The sequence below is a fragment of the Culex pipiens genome, chromosome 2 (genome assembly GCF_016801865.2).
Source record: "Culex pipiens pallens isolate TS chromosome 2, TS_CPP_V2, whole genome shotgun sequence".
In the NCBI taxonomy this organism is placed as follows: Eukaryota; Metazoa; Arthropoda; class Insecta; order Diptera; family Culicidae; genus Culex; species Culex pipiens.
In genome coordinates, this window is record NC_068938.1 from 125,939,925 (window position 1) to 125,961,345 (window position 21,421).

The window sequence follows — 21,421 nt, forward strand, 5'->3', positions numbered from 1 at the left end:
TTTAAACAAATTTGATCGTTGACGCCAAGAGAAAACTCAACTCTCACTAAGCCCTCATAAAAATATTTTAAAAAAAACTTCGATCATTGACCCCTAGAAAAAAACTAAACTCTTACTAAATACGCCCTCATACGAATTTTTGCAAAAAAAAACTGAATGTTGACGCCTTGAAAAACCCAACTTTCAATAAATACGCCCTCAAGAAAATATTCAAAAAAAAACTTTGATCGCCTACGCCTCGAAAAAACTCCACATTCACTAAATACGCCCTCAAGAAAATATTTAAAAAAAAAACTTTGATCGTTGACGCCTTGAAAAAAACTAAACTCTCGCTTCATAAAAATAATTAAAAAACTTTGATCGTTGACGCCTTGACTAAAACTTAATTCCCACTAGATACGCCTTAATAAAAAAAATACTTTCATCGTTGACGCCTTAACAACTTAACATTAACTAAATACTTTGGTCATTGACACCAAGAGAAAAACTTTACTCTCACTAAATGCGCCTCATAAAAAAAAAAAAATGATCATTGATGGCCACCGAAAAACTCAACTCTCACTAAATACGCCCTCAAGAAAATATTAAATAAATACTTTGATCGTTGACGCCTTGAAAATAACTCAACTTGAACTAAATACGCCTTCATAAAATTATTTAAAAAAAACTTTGATCGTTGACGCCTTGAAAAAACTAAACTTTCACTAAATACGCCCTCAAGAAAATATGAAAAAAAAACTTTGATCGTTGACGCCTTAAAAATAACTCAACTTGCATTAAATACGCCTTCATTAAATAACTAAAAAAAAACTTTGATCGTTGACGCCCTGAAAAAAACAAACATTCACTAAATACGCCCTCAAGAAAATATAAAAAAAACTTTGATCGTTGACGCCTTGAAAATAACTCAACTTGCATTAAATACGCCTTCATAAAATAATTTAAAAAAAAAACTTTGATCGTTGACGCCCTGAAAAAAACAAACTTTCACTAAATACGCCCTCAAGAAAATATTAAAAAAAAAACTTTGATCGTTGACGCCTTGAAAATAACTCAACTTGCATTAAATACGCCTTCATAAAATAATAAAAAAAAAAACTTTGATCGTTGACGCCCTGAAAAAAACAATTTTTCACTAAATACGCCCTCAAGAAAATATTAAAAAAAAAAACTTTGATCGTTGACGCCTTGAAAATAACTCAACTTGCATTAAATACGCATTCATAAAATAATTTAAAAAAAATGATTGTTGACGCCTTGAAAAAACCAAACTTTCACTAAAACCGCCCTCAAGAAAATATTTAAAAAAAACTTTGATCATTGACGCCTTGAAAAAAATAAACTCTCGCTTCATAAAAATAATTTAAAAAAAACTTTGATCGTTGACGCCTTGAAAAAACCAAACTTTCACTAAATACGCCCTCAAGAAAATATAAAAAAAAAACTTTGATCGTTTACGCCTTAAAAATAACTCAACTTGCATTAAATACGCCTTCATAAAATAATTTAATAAAAACCATTGATCGTTGACGCCTTGAAAAAACAAAACTTTCACTAAAACCGCCTTCAAGAAAATATTAAAAAAAACTTTGATCATTGACGCCTTGAAAAAAACTAAACTCTCGCTTCATAAAAATAATTAAAAAAAACTTTGATCGTTGACGCCTTGACTAAAACTTAATTTCCACTAGATACGCCTTAATTAAATAAAAAAATAAATACTTTCATCGTTGACGCCAAGAGAAAAACTTAAGATTTACTAAATACTTTGGTCATTGACACCAAGAGAAAACCTTTACTCTCACTAAATGCGCCTCATAAAAATATAAAAAAAGATCATTGATGGCCACCGAAAAACTCAACTCTCACTAAATACGCCCTCAAGAAATTATTTAAAAAAAACTTTAATCGTTGACGCCTTCAAAAAAAAACTAAAGTTTAGCTTAACCAAAAGCTTAACCCTCTATCGCCCATGGTTACTCCAGAGCACCACTAATTTTTGTCTTCAAAATTTTGGATTTTTTTCAAAATGTTGGATTTTATGTAAAATAGTTACTTTGATCGTTATCGGCCAGATCCAAATCCAAATTTGACTATGTACCGCCAAAGTGATTTTTTTTTAAATAGGGTCTACTTTTTCTGATCCTGCTGAAATTTGGCGAAACTGTTTATCATTATACTGCCCCAAAGTTTTACGATTTTCGCCAATTTAAAAAAAAAAAACACTTTGTCAAATATTTTGGAAACAAAAAGTGATAGAACAATATTCGACTGCTATTTTTAAAAGAAATTTGACGCTGATTCAATTCATCGTCATCATTTTGATTAAAATCAAACATGGCAGCAATTTGAGCAATTCAAAAAAATGTTGCATGGATCGATGTAGGTAAATTCTGCTACTGCAAGCTTATACATTTGAAATTCACAAGAGATTTCAACTTGACCTAACAAGTAAAGTTTGATTCGAATCAAAAATTTGAAGACGCAATATAATTCAGCGTTTCTTAAAAAAGCAGTCGAGTTTTGCTCTATTATTTTTTGTATCCAAGATATAACCATTTGAAAACTAAATAAAAAAATAGGTAAAATTCGTAAAACTATGGGGCGGTGCCAAAAAAGAAGGGATTTTTGCATGTTTCGATAGGATAAACAGCTCCGCTAAATTTTAAGCATGTTCAGAAAAAGTCGATTTCGAGTGGTGTTCCGCTTCGTGAAATGGCCTCGTAAGCAATTATATGGGCAGCTGTCAAACTTCTATGGAAAGTTGTACGGACAAATCAATGTTTTTTTTTTCTGAAGCTTTCACAACTAGGAATATTGTTTGCTTATATGTTGGGCAACAAAAAATATGTTTGTCTAATAAATTTAAATATTAGGCCATATAACCATATAACTAAAATCATACCATAAATGGAACCATTAAAAATCATTAAAAATACAATTTTGTATCATATGAAATTCACCCAAAGAATGCAACCATTTTTCAAAAACTAACTTCAAATATTGTAAAACTTTGAGTTGTGATTTCATGAAATAGTGTTTCAAGTTAAATAACTTTAGAAATTAGATTTTTGACGCAAATTCAATTATTATCTATTTATTCACAAGTTGAAAATACTAATTTGCCATAAATAACATTATTTCTGCTTGATATATTTTTTTCATTTCAACTTTATGGCCAATGAGACAAATTTAAAAGCAATTTTATTGTTGTGGAGCATAGATTTTCACTGCCCAAACACTTTGATTAAAAAAATACTTCTCAACAAAACATCCAAATAATTTTTTTTTTTGGCTTTGTACGAACAAATCTCGCTGATGTCTTCGGCAAACTTGTTCCTTAAAACACGAACTATAAGCTCATGATATTTAAGAAAAAAACCAAAACCAAAACGCATAGATCTTACGAGTTGATTTCCATTTTAAATTGATTTGGCTTGGGATGGCTCAAGTTGTGAACAGGTAAAAAAGTCTCTCCTTTAAAATTTTCCCGAAAAATTTGGGGGCAAAAAAAATTACTGATGATAAAAAAAAATTAATTGAAAAAAAAAAACAATCAAAACTATTAAGGATGCAATAACGTTATTTCAATATTTTCAATCACATATTTCACATCAATAATATATGCAAGAATGACAATATTGTCATGAACTTATTGATGTTTAGATAACTTTTTAGCATTACTGTTACAATATATAAAGCAATTTTTTTTTTGGTACTCATTTGTTGACTATATACGCCTTTCCTATAACACACATACACCCCTAACGCCTTATGGGGGAAAACACCCCCCATTGAAGAATCCTGGATACGGGCCTGGCGGTACCCCATACAGGAAGTGGTCTCGAGAGCATTTGAAGGGTTCGTGATCGCCAAAGTAAGCGGAACCTTCTTCTGTAGCTGCTATGCTCCCCCAAGATGGACCTTGGAGCAGTTTCAGCAGATGCTGGATAGTCTGACCGACGAACTGATCGGACGAAGCCCGATCGTCATCGGAGGTGACTTCAACGCGTGGGCAGTCGAGTGGGGTAGCAGATGCACCAATGCTAGGGGGCATAGCCTAATGGAAGCTCTGGCAAAGCTGGACGTTAGGCTGGCGAATCGCGGAACCAGCAGTACCTTCCGCAAAGACGGTCGTGAGTCCATTATCGACGTTACGTTCTGTAGCCCGCGGCTGGCGGCCGACATGAACTGGAGGGTAAGTGAAGACTATACCCATAGCGATCACCAAGCGATCCGGTACAGCATCGGGAGACGAGCCCCTGTACCAGAAAGGAGCAGCCGGTCCTACGGGAGGAAATGGAAGCTGCAGTACTTCGACGAGGGCCTCTTTATGGAAGCGCTCCATTGGTGTGAAGGTCCCCAAAACTTGAGTGCCGACGTGCTAACAGCACAACTAGTGACAGCATGCGTCACAACCATGCCGCGGAGACTGGAGCCAAGGAACTGTCGTCGTCCAGCCTACTGGTGGAATGAAGAACTCGGTACCCTTCGGGCAAGTTGCCTTAGCGCCAGAAGAAGAGTCCAGAGAGCAAGATCCGAAGCAACTAGAGAGGAGTGCAGAGAGGAGTACCGGTCTGCAAAAGCCGCGCTCAAGAAAGCGATCAAATGCAGCAAGACAAACTGCTTCAAGGAGTTATGCCAAGACGCTGATGCAAACCCTTGGGGGAGCGCATATCGTGTCGCGATGGCGAAGATCAGAGGCCCATCGATGGTGGCTGAAACGTGTCCCGACAAGCTGAAGGTCATTGTGGAAGGGCTCTTCCCAAGACATGACCCAACGACATGGCCTCCTACACCGTACAACGACGAAGGGGGTAGCAACGCCGAAGGTCATCTGATCACCAACGAAGAAATTGTGGCAGAAGCGAAGAGATTGAAGGTGAAGAAAGCTCCCGGCCCGGATGGAATCCCGAATTTTGCCCTGAAATCGGCGGTTCAAGCATTCCCGGACAGGTTTCGAACAGTCCTGCAGAAATGCCTGGACGAAGGACACTTCCCCGACCCGTGGAAGGTTCAAAAGCTCGTGTTGCTGCCAAAGCCAGGCAAACCACCGGGGGACCCATCATCGTATAGGCCTATATGTTTGCTGGACACCCTCGGAAAGCTTCTGGAACGGATCATCCTTAACCGGCTGACCAAGTACACGGAGAGCGAGCATGGCTTAGCAGCGAGGCAGTTCGGCTTCCGTAAAGGGAGATCCACGGTGGACGCCATCCGGAAAGTGGTCGAGAAAGCTGACGAAGCGCGGAAGAAAAAACGCAGAGGGGACCGTTGCTGCGCAATAGTCACGATTGACGTCAAGAACGCGTTCAACAGTGCGAGCTGGGCGGCCATAGCAGCAGCGCTGCACAAAATGAAGGTGCCTGACTATTTGTGCATGATCTTGAAGAGCTACTTCGAGAACCGCGTGCTGGTCTACGACACTGCCGATGGACAAAAAACCGTTGTTACCGCGGGAGTTCCGCAGGGATCCATTCTGGGTTCAGCACTGTGGAACGGAATGTATGACGGAGTGTTGACACTGGGGCTACCCAACGGCGTAAAGATTGTTGGCTTTGCAGACGACATAGTGCTGACGGTAACCGGCGAAAATGTCGAGGAGGTCGAAGTACTGGCTATGGAGGCAATCGCAATGATCGAGAACTGGATGCTCGAGGTGAAGCTGCGGATCGCTCACCACAAGACGGAGATGATACTGGTTAGTAACCACAAAAAGGTGCAGCAGGCCCAGATACACGTTGGAGAACACGTCGTGCACTCGAAGAGAGCGCTCAAGTACCTCGGGGTGATGGTGGATGACCGGCTGAACTTCAACAGCCACGTCGATTACGCCTGCGAGAAGGCGGCTAAGGCGATCATGGCACTGTCGAGGATTATGCCGAACAACGCTGGACCCAGGAGCAGTAGGCGCCGCCTCTTGGCAAGTGTCGCGACGTCCATACTTAGGTACGGCGGACCGGTATGGTGGACGGCGCTGGGGACGAAGCGAAATCGGGCGCTGCTCGACAGAACGCAGAGACTGATGGCCATGCGGGTTGCAAGCGCGTACAGGACCATCTCGTCGGAAGCAGTTGGTGTCATAGCCGGAATGATCCCCATCGGAATCACACTAGAAGAGGACACCGTGTGCTACACCCGAAGAGGCACGAGAGGTATCCGGGAAGCCGCGAGAGCCGAATCGCTGACAAGGTGGCAACGCGAGTGGGACACTACGGAGAAAGGCAGATGGACGCATCGGCTGATCCCGTCTGTATCCGCGTGGGTGAACAGAAGGCACGGAGAGGTCTCCTTCCACCTCACACAGTTCCTGTCGGGCCATGGCTGCTTCAGGAAGTACCTGCACAGGTTCGGACATGCAGAGTCTCCGCTCTGTCCGGACTGCGTCGATTGCGAGGAAACACCGGAGCACGTGGTGTTCGGCTGCCCTCGTTTCGAGGCAGCGCGAAGCGAAATGCTGGCCATTATCGGAGCAGACACCAGCCCGGATAATGTGGTGCGAAGAATGTGCAGCGACATCGCCAAGTGGAATGCGGTCGTCGGAGCGGTAACGCAGATCACTTCGGCTCTCCAGCGGAAATGGAGAGACGATCAGAGGAGGAACGACTAGGAGCCTAGTCGAAAAACCACGAGTGTGGCTGTGAAGGAGAGCACGTTATGATGGCCGGCTCTACCAAATCGGTACACGTCTCGATGGTCACAGGAGTCGAGAACCCACGAGTGTGGCTGTGAAGGAGAGCACGTTATGATGGCCGGCTCTACCAAATCGGTACACGTCTCGATGGTCCAAGGAGAGGGCTGCATATGACTAGCCGATCAAAAGCAACGCGATTCTTGGGCGCGGTTAAACCCTCGCATGGACTCATATGTATGTGGAACAGGAAATGGTTCTAGTACCCGGCATGGATCCTGTAAGTAGACTAGTGCAGAAAATGCAACGCCTCCCCCCGAAGTTATACCGAAAGGTGGTCCCGGGGGGAAAAGGGCACGGCGTTCAAGGACTGGTTTAGTGGGTCGGGAAATCATTTTTTGATTTCCCAACCCCACACTACCTGAGAAATGAATTCTCAGGTGTCTGGTAGCAGATTCCGACCTTGTAAAAAAAAAAAAAAAAAAAAAAAAAAAAACACACACACACACACACACACACACACACACACACACACACACACACACAATAATCAACAGTCCTTCAATATTTCCTGAATTTAACCAATGCATAATTTGCAATGAGATAAGCAATTCTCCACGACGCCCGGAAATGGACTTTATTTGTATTTTTGGATTTAGCTAATACTTTTTCTGGGGCTTCCCTGTAACCAAAGAAGGTCAGGTCTCCATAAAATTTTGGCAAAATATAGATAAAAATTATAGAAATTTGAAAAATAAATTCATGTTAAAATTTTCAGAGTTTTTTTAAGCGGATAATCCCATTGCTATACAGTTAATCCTCTCTGTGTGAATTTTGGAGGGACTGTCGATCATGCTGTTTGAAGAGACTGAAAAATCCATCGATACATGAAGGTTTATTGAGGAATTGATGATCGACAACGCAAGAGTTGACTGTAAATACTTTATTGATTTCTTGCTGTGTTCGTCCATTACTGAGATTTTTTTTTTAAATAGTTGCTGAGAGAGAGCATTACACAGAACTGAAATTGAGAAAATATTTTCCAAAAAGGTTTTAATTTTCTTACTAATGATATATCGGCAACTATTGGTCTGATTTTCAATGTTTAATATGAAATATTTGTAAAATTTTACAATTTTGTTAGGTTTTTTAGGTTTTATTTTGAAATTTCAAAAATAATTTTATTCGAAGGCATTGACTAAAAATATGCAAATATTTCATTTTTCTACACTGGAAATCGGACCAATAGTTGAAAAAATATCGTTCTATAAAAATAAGGCCGATGCAAAAAAAATCAATGTTTTTGTCCCTCCTAACATTTAAATTAAAAAGAGTTCTAAAATGCATTTTACACTTGTTCTGTTGTTTTGCAATCATTAGTTTTCCAAAAAAAATATTAAAAAAAATAAACTTTTTAAGGTGCTGTGCATCGAAAATTTTCAAAATTTAAAAGATTTTTGAATAAACCCAAACATGCTAAAAGTGATCTTAAACGCATTTTAAATTGATTTCAGCTGATGACACTTAAATTTCCATAGAAATTTTGTAACTTTCTGTTAATAAAATTATCCTCAAAATTATCGGCTCAAAAGATGCCTAAATGCCCGGTAAAAGAAAGGTTTTTGTGATTTTTTGTTTTTGTGTGAAAAAAGTTCAAAAATGGGTAATATTCCTTTAATTTTTTTCTGGATAGTCCTAATCATTACCCACAACTTTGCTCAGGACACCATTCCGATAAGAAAATGCCTTCCCAAGAAACAGATTTTTGAATATTTTCATAGCATTTTTGTCATTTAGAAGGTTCTCTAAAAGTGTTCTTTTTTTGTTTCATGAAATCGGTGGTTTTGTAGAGAATTTCTCAATTGCAAAATAAATAAAATAAAATTTGGGTACACAGAAACCAGAGAAATTGTTGTTCTTGTTCGAGAATTGTTGAACTCACGAACTAAAACCCGACTGTAAAAATTGACAAGTATTGTTTAAATCCTTTTGAAGATAGATTAAAGATACTAAAATGGAGATTGATAAAAGATACTGTTATGCTCTAGGCATTGATTGATGTGCACAGTTAAATTATTTTTTACCATCATCAGGGTGACTTTGGGTCTGGGGGTAAGATTGGGTCATACAAATTTCCGCATTTTTGTATGACCCATTCTCACCCCCCAGACCCAATGTCACCCTTGATGGCGGTACATTAATTGGAAGAATTATATATTTTTTTCTAGAAAACAAGGTAAAAAATTAAGAAGATTTGAAATGTAAGGTAAAAAACTTTAATCAAAAAATGACACATTTTTTTAAAAGTAAAGTTTTCATTTACCTTTTAAGCTTATCAAAGTTATATTTGAATGCTTTTCAGGAACTATTTGCTTACTCAAGTTCAATCCAATCACTTTGACATTTAAAAACACACTGCATAGCACTGAATTATCTTGATGAATTTGGCATCAATTTATTTGTAATAAGTACACATTTTATTTCCTTCGTTTCTTTTTTCAGAGACTCAAATCTCACTAAGAAATTTTTTGTATTCTCAAATCACTTGTTTCAGCTCACATACGACACACTTTATTTTCTTTGCATCAAAATCCAATAAAGCCAAGCACCAATCCCATCAAACGCCGTCCAATTAAGCACCAAACGATGCGTGCCCGCCAAATTTCACTTCGTTTCCGAGAAAAATATCCTCGAAAAACTCTTCGCGAAGTACAGCAATAGCAGCAGCAGCCTGCATCAACGTCAAACGACGCTCATCACTTCACTTTCCTTGGCAAGTCTCGTCAGAGCGAGGACTGATTCAATTTGTTGATTCTTCCAATTTCAGCCTCCGAACGAGATTTAACGAGTGTGCAGCACAATCCGTCTAAATCACTTCACTGTCTCTCTCCCGCTCTGAAGAGGCTCGTCAACGGCATTCTGCAACGACTGTGCGCTGCCTGTCTAATCCAATTCGAAACGATGACCGTTCCGGATTCCGATGTTCCGGACCGCCAACGAGAAGCTCGTGGCAATGTATCATTCACACCGCGAGCATCAATCAACCTTTTGATCCAAGGGGCATCAATTTTTCAACGTTGATTATCCGCGGAAACACACTGAGCAGCGGCAGTGAACACTGTGAACAATCGAAACTGAATTTGAACCACGCGCGCTCTTGAACATCCGTTCCGGTCGGAAGCTAACGAGCAACTGAACATTAGTCCAAACGCGACTCCAAAGACACCAGCTGGAGAAGTGCGACGATGCTGGACCTTGTCACAGATGGTACTGAGCGTGGCGCCGGCTGGTTTTTAGCAAAATCCGCGATTTACGATTTCAAGGTGGCCTGCGAGGCTGATCCTGCAGGGCCTTTAGCTGCACGTTCCGTAACGAGGAAATGTGCAGGAATGAATGGGAAGAATCATGCTGACCAACGTGAACAAGCATTTTGGCGGGAACTCTAGTGCGCATGAGCCTGCTGGATCGTGGTACTCAATGACGTTCACGAGAGGGCACGAGCGAGCACGTGGTCAGGGATTGACAACCTCGGAAAAATACAAACGCCCTGTGTAGTTTGGACAGCTGGGGTACAAAATCATAAGGTTGTTGATAGTAAAAATCAAATTAGGCGTCATTTTGATTGAGAGATTTGTTTTTTACTAATTCGAATGCAGTTCCATTCGAATCCGCACTACAGTCTGTCCCTGCTAACGTTCCAACTTTTGTAAAATAATAGCTTTCAAGCGTAAAGAAGACCAAAAGGCAATCAAAAAGCACTTATCTTGATTTGATGCCAACGTTTACCATTTTCTGGCTGGGATTTATTGGTTTAGAAGATTCACAAATAAAATGAGTAAACAAGGTAGTATCACCAACTTATGCAAACATATTTGCCAATACTGTTTGAGTTGCAGATAGCTTTAATGCACCTACCACCAACGGAATCGACGATATATAGAGACCGTCTTATTGACCAATTGGTCATCAAAGAAGAAAGAAAGACGCGGATAAGTGCTCCTCAAACACGGAAAGAATTTTAATACAAAAATCCTACTTTTTTTAGCAAGATTTTCAAAAAATCAGTAAAATTTACTTAGACCGTTTCAAATATCTTTTCAAGTTTACGTTCCTTGACTCTGACAAATGTCGTGGAGGGGGAGAGGAGAGGAGAGGGCAGAATATATAAAAATGGAAATGTCAATCATTAAGCAATATTTCAAGTTACGAAATGGATTTTAGTGGACAAAATATCTCCAAAATGAGCTACCAAACTCCATGTCCACTAAAACTCATTTCGGTTCTCAACAGATTGCTTTTTTTCGTCTTATCTTTTGTCTACAACACAAATAAATTTCATTATTTGTATTTTTTTCTTTTAAGGTGCTTTAGATAAACTTCCCGTTTCACCTTTAGTTTTTTAGTAGCGTCATCAGGGGTTACATTGGGTAAATGCAAAATGTGTTATTTTAGAATAATTGTGTTCATTTTGGGAAAATAATTGTGTTCAGAAAAGTTAATTTTACTTTAACAATAGTTCAAGATAAAAAATTTAACTTCCTGACACACATTGTTTAATATTATTTTTTTTCATGAGACCAATTTTGCAAAATTTTAGAAAACTGAAGAATCCTTTGGAATTAGAATATCAGAAAAAATGCATACTTTATTAATCAGAAAAAATATCTCTCCTAACTGAAGAACATTCTTAACTCACTAATAGAATAATCAGTAATATTTATAAGTGAAAAAAAATTAGGCTGCTTTCTTGGTTTTCAGCAAAAACGATATTTCATTATTTCGAAAAAGTTTTGGAAAAGATCCATTTATAACAGTTTTTTTTTATCATTTCGTCTTGATGATTCCAGAAAATAATAACACTGAAAAATGCATCACAAACTTTATATCAACATGTATTAAAGCTATGCTGAATTTTTAATTTTCCTCATGATATAAGCAATTTGTTTTTCGTTATTTTACTAAATTTCAAAGAAATTTTATGATAAAATAGTTAAAACTGCTTTTCTTTACTTTCATTGATTTTTGCATTTATCGCATATCACAAATATTAACGATGTATGTTTTACAAAAAATAATCAGAAATATCTTCCTTAAAAAGAGATTTTAATTTCCATTTATTTTTTAAATTTATTTTCGCAACTGCTAAGAGCCTGCCTGTCTTTTGGTTTGATTCAATTCTTAAATCAAAGTGAGGAGTTATTTTCAAGTAATTATTTACCATCATCACACATCTCTAATTTTCAAACTTGTTTGCCTCTGGAGGAAAATAAAATGCAAATCATAATTAAAAGTTTAATTTTAATTTTCAAGCATGGTTTTCGAAATTTCGAAACAAAATGTTTTACAAAATTATAGTTTATAATGTTTTGATAAATTGAAAAGTTTTGAGTTTTGAAAAGTTAAACTTTTCAGCACCCATTTCAGTGCTGAAAAATATAACTTCTCGGCACTGGTATTGAAAGGTATTAATTTTCGATTCTGCGATTTTGGGAAAGCCTTAATGTTTGGCATGTCGCAAAAGTAATTTCTGAAAACCGGTTCCGGATGTGGCCACCGGAGAACCTGGGAACCGGTCAAGGAGGTAAAACTACATATTAAGGATACTCCCCATCCAAAATCAATAAGTTTGATACGTCGCACAGTGGATCCTCTCCGAACAAAGGTGTGACAAAATTAAAAAATGCCAAGTATTCTACCAAATATGTCATATAAGGGTGATTTTGGGCAGCTGAATTAAAAAAACACATTTATTTTTTCATGAAATAAAATCTAAGTACATTAGGGTGGTTCATAAATATTTATTTTTCAAATATTTTTTTTAATTGCTGAAATTGTATTTTTTTATATCAATAGTAGCTTGGAATTTTGATTGTGTGTGTGTGTGTGTGTGTGTGTGTGTGTGTGTGTGTAAATCTTAACAAATAAAATGTTAGGGTGGTACCATATCACAATGATCCATAACCGAAATTTTTTTAAACCAAATTCGTAGATACCAAACTTTTAAATAACAGCTTTGTCATCTTCCGAAAAGTTGATCAGGGTCAGTACAGAAGTAACGTTAGAGTGGTCCAGTTAAAAGAGTGTTCCAAAATTTGTGTATTTGAGGAAAAGTGTTATTTGGCTTCTATGAGATTATCATCACATTTTAACTGTGCACATTTTAGTAGTATCTGTAGTTTAGGTAGAAAAAGAACAGAAGACATTACTAGATTGTTTTTAAAGGTCCTATAAACATATGAAACACAATAAATTAAAGGACCTTTAAAAACTAACTTAATCCACCTATGTGGTTGGTGCCTTCCTCACTTTTTACCAAAATTTGGTGATATGATGGGTTTGGACACAAATTCTATCTATTTCTCAATAAAAAAATTACACAAATGTCACTTAAGCGGTCAAAACTTGAAACTGAGCGTTGCCAGATCTTCAATGCTTTGGACTCATTAGATAGGTCTTTCGATTACCTAAACAACGATGGGTCGGATGATGGATCCGGACATAGTTTACATACATTTAAGTGAGGTCCGGCTTCAAAAAAGATCATAATTATCACTTAACTGCCCATAATTGAAAATTCGGCTATTATGCCAAATCAAGTATTCCGAGAAAAACGTGTTTTAGTGTTTGTCTCCAAATCTTCGTCAAGGCAATTTCCCATAAGAGTGGCATATTAGCCGTTTGGTTTTTCGCATCGGCAGCCAAGTCTATACACTATTTCAGTGAAATTCAAGGTTCAGAAGATGCGTTGGAACATCCTCTATCACCTGGTGCTAATATCTCGTTTTTGCCAAAAGTGGATATTAGCCGTTTTTTCAATGGTGGGCAGTTAAGTGGACATATCTCGAGGCAGGGTTGCCAGATCTTCAATGTTTTGGACTCATTGGAAAGGTCTTTCGATTACCTAACCAACGATGGGTTGGGTGTTGAATCCGGACATAGTTTTCATATAGATAAGTGAGATCCGGCATCAAAATTCCAGCACTCGATTCGCAACTCTGACACTTTTTTAAACGTAACTTTTGAACTACTTATCGGATCTTCAAACAATTCAATAGTGCAGTATGGGGCACCAAACCGGACCGAATGCAACTTGTTTGACTCAAATCGGATCAGCCAGTGCCGAGAAAACTTGGCAAGAATTTTGAGCACCAAGGGGAATACGCACACACATACACACACACACACAGACATTTGTTCAGTTTTCGATTCTGAGTCGATAGGTATACATGAATATAGGTCTTTGACCTGTTTTTCAAAAGTTCATTTTTAGAGCAGAATTATAGCCTTAACTCAGTGAGGAAGGCAAAACTCTAGATTTTTGTTGAGGCCAGCGAAAATTTCATTTCAAGTTTTTATCTCGTTCCCTTTTCGAATATTCTCCAAATACTAGGGTGCAAAACAAAGATAAACCTACAAAATTAATAAATCATTAACTTTTTTTTGTATTAGAGTTATTAATTAGAGTAATTTGTGATACATTTTAATTTAAAAAGTTGAGAATAAAGTTTTGAATTTTTTTTTTAATTTCCCATCTCTCTTCTCTTCATCCATGACTAGAGCCAAGGTCTGATCTGTTTTTTATGTACTAAGCTGCACATAAAAATATGTAAGGTAGAAACTGTTTTAGGAAGACTTTTTGGAAGATTTTTTGGGACAGTTGAAAAAAAATCTTGCATGGTTAGGATTCCCACAAGAAAATCTATCGTACCAAAAAAAGTATGTACCGTCATTAGGGGTGACATTAGGTCTGGGGGTGAGATTGGGTCATACAAACTTTAGCAATTTTGTATGACTGTATCTCACCCACCAGACCTAATGTCACCCCTAATGACGGTATTCATTAAAATGTTTGCTCATTAACTATGTTTATCACTGCCCGCATCACTTTGTTCCAATAATTCTCCACGCAGATACACATCGTAGCTTGTGTGCTATCTTGTGACACCTCCTATCTTTTTCAGCAGACGGGTCACAAGATAGCACACAAGCACATGTGAAATTTTACAATAGAAAGTATTTTCGCCGTTGAAGTTTTCAGTCATTCCAAGAGGAATATTTAACCAAGTCATAAAAAAGACGAGGGAGTGGAGGGGGGGGGGGGGGGCTCTTGGTACACTAAGAAATCCAAAATCCAGTTTTATTTTAGTACATTTGTTGAATTCTTGAATATGAAGAAAGATCATAAGGCGATTGCCATATCTGACTTTTTGATCCGATTCGTGAATAGAGTAGAGTAGATTCACTTTGACTTTTTTTAGAAACATGCAAATTTTGATCTTTCGAGCAAGTTTGAGCAAAATTTGCTATACACTGTCTGAAAGTACATTAATTTCACGACAGAAACTGCATACGAGACTTTGGTCACACCCGTACAAAATTGTTCCTGAAGGGTTGAAATTCGAAAAAATCTTGAAAATAGTTAATGCTTTCTTTCGTTTGAATAGCTAAAAAGGGGGGAGGGGTCAATCAAAATTCCAAGAACAGTAAAATTAACAACCTTAAATACTTTTCGAATGCAGCCAGAAGAATCAAATTTGGTTTAAAATTGGCTGTGTTATGCAAGTTTTAAGAAAAAATATTTTTTGCGAATTTTGAAGTTTCAGCTACTAGAAATAACAAAAATGTCTGCACTCTCAAAGCCGCCAAAAATTTAAATTACATCCAATCTTGCTCAAAATTTGGGAAAGAGTTTTTGAAGGTATGAGAAAAAATAAAAAAATACTAACACTGCTAAAATTTAACTTTCATTTTTTGATTTTTGTCACACCTGGATCCACTGTGCGTCGCATGGCTAGATTGCGCTGTTTCCTAAAGCGGTTCCGGATCTGGCCACCGGAGGTCGGTGGAACTAGTTCCGATGAGTCCTAGGTATTTTATATTATTCTATGAATGTTTTACGTGACTATTCATGGTTGAAGAAAGCGAATCAGTTCACAATTAAATAATTTAAATAAAATTTCCAAATATCCGGATCGTCCGGTGGCCAGTACTCCGCCAACCGGTCCGTGCAGTGCGATTTTCAACGGAATATAGTTCCTGGTGCAAAAACGAAGCTTTTGATATATAGCAATCGATGGTTTGCGAGAAATCATGCTTCGGTAATTTTTTGTGCCCTTTTTTCCCACTGTGCATTGAGTGAAATTTCAAGTCGAATTTTCATGTATTTTGTCAATAAATCGTTTAAATCAAAAAAATGTTGAGAAGTGTTACTTTTCGAAACAAGTGCTGAAAAGTTCAACTTTTCAGCACACATTTCAGTGCTGAAAAGTAGAACTTTTCAGCATTTATTTTGAAAAGTGTTGCTATTCGATTCTGTTATTACAGAAAAGTAGGCTATTTCGTCGTTCAAGAATGACAGGAAAAGTAAGTAGTTTCACGACGGAATTGCAAAAAAATATTTTTCAGCATTAATAAACAATTGTATCAAGTTCGGGCTTGTTTAAAAATGTTGGATTTTTTTTATGAAGTTCCGGTGTCAGCGCCGCAAAAACTTTATTTTTGGCAAAAAAAAAAATTCCGTCAATATTTAGATATTTTGGAAACCAATGATTGCAAAACAACTGGACAGGTGTATTATGCACTTCAAAACAGCTTTTTCATTTTAATGTTGAAACCATGGCTCGTATTTTCAATATTTTTAAACTCTTCATTTTTATGCACCCCTCCCCTCCATTAATTTAAAAAAAATATATGCACCGGTCTTAGAATTTTTTGAAAATGACATTCTAACAGTGAGGTAGTTTTTTTTAAGAGAAGTTCTGTTTTTAAAAAGAAATACTTTAACAATATTAAAATGCAATATGATTAAAACACAATTTCAATGAACAATACATTACAGCTGTGCTTACAGAGTGGATATGCTAATTCGATTGAGCGTATCCGAATTTGCTAATTGGAACAACAGGCAGCTGACAAAAGCTTGAAGAAAAAAAAAGGTTGAATTGTCAACATCAGTTTGGTAACTGGTTTTGAAGTTTGACTGCTTTTCAAATTTGAGTACGTTAGAATTAGTGAGCATTCCAAGTAGCATAGTTCGAATTAACGAATCTGCTCTGTAATGTTTGAACACAAAATCATGCCATAGTAACCTGACTGTTAATTTAGATACCTAAAGCTATCTGAAGCAAACGTAAACCAGAACGTACAGAAGAAGCTCCATGCAGATAAAAAGAAAGCTTTCTCTCTCCAAACTTTATCTTGAGAGAGGACACAGGAGGATTTTCCTGCATGCAAACTTGCATGCAACTTTGATTTTATTCAAAAAGGAGGGAGTGAAAAGCTGTGTGTTGTCAAAAGCTTTCATCCCGAGCTTCACTGCAGTAAAGAGGGTGGCGATGACCTTTTGAATAAAAATGAATGTGTTTCGCAGTGGAGACGCATGGTAATGTTAATGTTTCTTTTAAATTTTATTAGAAACATTCTGATATGGATCAAACTCGACGATTGGAAAATTGGAAGGGCTGAATAAAAAATATGTGGCAGAATATTCGCATAATGAAAGATTTTAGACTCGTTTAGAATAAGTTATGGCTTATTTGTGATACTTTATCAAATAAAACACGCTTCTTTTCCACTATATCATCCTCAATAGTATTTATTAACCTTCATCTTGACTTTTTTTCTTCTTCTTCACTACATGTTTTGTCTTGCAGTTTGTATATAATTGAATTGGTTTGTCCTATTTTCATCTCGTTAAATTTGTTTTACTTCTTCTTGCTTATTTACAAATTGTGCAGTACGGTTCAAATTTGTTTTTTTTTGTTTCATTTTCATTTAAATAACTTTTTTTTATTCTCTATTTTCACCTACGCGTCCGGAGAAAAAAACGACCAATAAATTTGTCAACAAGTTCTTCCTTCCTCACTTGTGGCATCTTTCATCTCTTTGGTTTACATTTGTGTAAATTACTTTTTCCTTGTTCTTGTTGCTGCTGTCGTCCACAAGTTTGTATGTGCTTTTTGCTATTTTTCTCTGATTTTAATTTGATCCTACGAACGAAAATGACTAACGGTAAATCTCTATTGCCTAAAAAACGTAATTTGTCGACAAGTTGTCCTTGTTGGCTGCTGTAGCTGCTGCTCAAACCACTTCTAAACGAGCTGTTTTCGCGCCACCATTCTTATCCTGCTGCCGGCGTCAAACTTCTGAAACGAAGCTAGCAAAACTCTCACTTCTGCCTCGAAGTCTCTCTGTACTATTTTTTGGGGGTGGGCGAGGACTTGAGCAGCAGCTTCAGCACGAAGGGACGCCTCTTTTCTCAAGTCGTGAACCAGCAACATTATGTTGTTGCGTGTGAGTTTGTGTGTGTGTGTGAGTTTCGATTTACATCGGAGTGCACTTTAAAGTTTCATCTTTTGAATTCATTAATTGGAGTGTGGATGTGTGTGTGTTTGCTTTTTTTTTTGTTGGTGTGTGTAATTGTTCCATCTTACTTTAGACTGGACTCAAGAAATCTATACGAGGAGAACGAGAGGAAAATGAAGGCATGCTCGTTTTTTTACTGGCTGCTCCAGGGGAACGTTCAGTGGTTAACTATAGTGCAATTTAAACGTATTTAAAGTAAAAAAATAAAATTTTCGAACAAGTTTTTCGTTTGAGTCTATAAAAATACGGATTTATTGTAAGAATTGTTTTTTTACAATCTACGCAATAGAATTAAAAAGTTTTTAATTTATATTCCATGTATTTCACAGGATCCGTTGAGTTGCAATAAAAAATCAATTTGACAAACAGCTGGAACACGTGGAAGGAAACCAGAGTTTGATCCGTAACCACCGAACGCTCCCTCGTTTACTATCTGTTCTGCTGATGTTTTGCCCCAAACTTAACAAGGCTGCTAGAATGCTGCTTCTCAGTTCAGCTACACGGCGACGGTCTGTACGGAAATTGCTGGACGAGTAGTACCAGAACCGTCGGGCGTCCAATCACCTCAGTCGTAGTACTTCTGCCCGTACAGCCGGCAGTAGATGGTGAAGGCGAGGATGATCAGCGTGGCGAGCACGACTCCGGCCACGACCATCTGCACGACCGGGAACTGGAAGCACTCGACCACGTCCGGGAAGTCCCCGTTGGACGGGATGTACTTGGTTCGGCACAGTTCGGGCGCCTCGTCCGTTAGGTACGGGATGTTCAGCAGGAAGTCCTTGTCGAACAGGCCGGTCCGGATGTAGTTCTCCTCGATGTACTCGTAGTTTTTGTCGATGTTACTCTCGACGACGCGGAGGCCGGTCACGTTGGGGCAGTTGTGGACGCCGTTGCACAGCAGATATTCGGGGATGCAGACGTGCTGATCGCCGGGGCAGTAAAAGTCGCAGCTGTCTTTGAACATTGACGAGGTGGCGAGTGTCCCGTCGGCGTTTCGCGGCAGATGGAACAGCTCCGTCCAGACGAATTTGAAGGCGTTCTTGCCGACGGCACTGTCGCCGGTGTACTGGATTAGGACTGGCAGTGGTTCGTTTTCGTTTTCAACGGCGCCGAGTTCAGCTGCAGATAGAATTGGCAGATCTCTGGCGAGACTCACATTCTCCGGACAGATGATGAACCTCGGTTCCAGACGACCTGCGAGGTAGACTTCGATTCTACCGTGTTCACAGCTGCGATCCGCGAATCGAGCCTTGTCCAAGTGCAACCAGAGATCCCGCTGGGCGGCTACCTTCAGCTCCCAGATGCACTTCTCCCGGCGATTCTCGTTCAACTGAATCCCCAGCGCGTTCTTGTACGGGAACACCAACTCACCATCCGGCGACGGTCCCAACGAAATCGGTCCACAAATCGGCCCATGGGCAAACTCGTAGTTCGCCTCGAACAACGTGTGCGGATTCTTAAAGTAGCTCGTAGTCGCGTGCTGCCCCTGAATAATCAACTCCAAATTCATCTGATCCCCGGAAGAAATCACCCTCACCGGCCTCGGAATGTTATCGCAGAAGCACGCCAACCTGTTCTGATTCTTGTCCTTCTCCTCCCACAATATCAACTTGTCAACCCGTTCCTCGTGACACCGCGTACAAGCGTTCATCGAGTACGGAACCTCCTTAAACGTCACCGACGTAACCTCAACCACAACCCTCGAGAACAACCTCCGATCCGTCACAAACTTGTACTGACACCGTACATCGCTCCCACTTGCCCGCTTATAAATCAACGTGTTCCTCGGCGATCCCAGCTGACCCTTGCTGTACTTCCACGCGTAAAACACCTCGTCGCACAGCGTGTTCTGCACCACATCTCCGTACCTCGAATTGTTAAAGAAGTCATAGTGCGCCCAATAGTACAACGAACTCCCACTGTACGACCCCGTCTTGCTCAAAAACTTGACGTACAACGACCTGCCCGTGCTGACAAAGTCGATCTTCTCCATCGGGCGGGAAAAGGTGTCGCAGAACGTCTTGATGATGCGGGCCGGATCCGGGTGGTTCGCGTCGTAGATCGTCAGCGATTCCGCGCAGTCCTCCTCGTGCCGGATGATGGGCGCTTCGATGCGGTTGATGCGGAAGCTGGAACGGAGAAAAAAGAGATAAATAAATGACAGTGCTATTTAGTTATTCTTTGTGTGAATTTTATTTCTCTGGTTAGTTTGCAATTGAAAATTGATCAAATAAACATCCAATCAATCAATCAATACGTCGTAACAGCCATTGGGAGCTCCGACGCTTTTTTTTCTATTTTTCCCTGAAAAATTATCAAACTTCCATTATTTTTCATAAAAGAGCATTTGAAGGACGTAGAAATGCACGATTCAATGCATTTTTGAATCTGATATTTTATAAATTGAATGAAACCCGATCAGAAACGGTTTTGTTTACAACTCGACGTCGTCGTGCTATCTTATCGCATCCGCCATTTCGACGTTCCGAGAAAAACGCGTTTTAATGTTTGACCTTGAATAAACAAAAATTAACGCACGCGATATAAAAAATAACAAACACGATTTGTTTGGCTGGCCATTCTGTGCATTGTCCCAAAGTTTGCTGAAGTTGGTTGCTGGAGTCCCGAGTTATAATTACAAATGTTTACGGTAGTCTAACTTGTACGTGCGTCAAACGCGTTCTGTGTGTGTGTGTGTGTGTGTGTGTGTGCAACCAACCAAACGGGACCACGCGGTCGCTTCTTACAAATTGAGTTGTTTCCATGTATTTTAGATTTACATTCTATACATGCAAATAACTCGCATAGGCATTTAGATGGTGTTAGCTCTGCCGAGCTTCGGTGACCCATTTCTACGCTGGCTAGCCGAGCGCGAGGTACCTCAGCTTGAATCGACAAGCCCCGCCCTGAAAAACGTTTGCATCAATCGGATTCAAACGTTATTTAGAACTTCCGGACCCTTGTCAAATGGACAAAGACCCAGCACGTATTTAGTTGGTAGTAAGAATATTCCTAATTCCAGTCATAGCTCACCAAGCCATAGTGGTTAGCATTTTTGCTTACCAACCCAAACGACGGGGAATCGAACCCCGACTCAAGCAACTTTGATTTTTCGTTCATGTTCAGAGCTTCAAGAATTTATATTTCCTTAACTTTCTCGTTGGGAGCAGATCGGAATCAAACCCATGACCATTCGCTTACAAAGCGAAAGACGTAACCAGTCAGCCACGGCCGCTCTTTTATAGTAATAATTTGGTGTGGTTGTCTTGAATGTCGTGTGTGTATGTCAGAATATATGAAAGAATGGTTGTCTCATAAAAAGAACGAGCTCACCAGTTAACTTCTCTTCAAACGTCTTCAGGGGGCTTGTAACAACAGCGGACACCAGATTTGCTATGGTAAGCACGAGGCGAAATATGCCGGTTA

General features: G+C 39.0%; 2 protein-coding genes across 3 annotated transcripts in view; both read right to left on the reverse strand.

The window, feature by feature from the left end:
• The window catches only part of LOC120419951 (neuropeptide CCHamide-1 receptor-like), a 92,985-nt gene extending 83,792 nt beyond the window's left edge, over positions 1-9,193 (reverse strand). Inside the window, exon 1 of one of the 2 annotated variants that reach the window (XM_052708859.1) lies at positions 8,955-9,193. The gene's annotated coding sequence lies outside the window, so the exon portion shown is untranslated. The remainder of the gene's footprint in view (positions 1-8,954) is intronic. The other variant, XM_039582811.2, reaches the window with a different exon arrangement.
• An 8,100-nt stretch (positions 9,194-17,293) lies between these two features.
• LOC120419928 (uncharacterized) overlaps positions 17,294-21,421 on the reverse strand; it is a 157,512-nt gene continuing 153,384 nt past the window's right edge. The window contains exon 8 of the mRNA XM_039582793.2: positions 17,294-20,124. Coding sequence (XP_039438727.1) covers positions 18,561-20,124 — 1,564 coding nt within the window. The 3' untranslated portion in view covers positions 17,294-18,560. The remainder of the gene's footprint in view (positions 20,125-21,421) is intronic.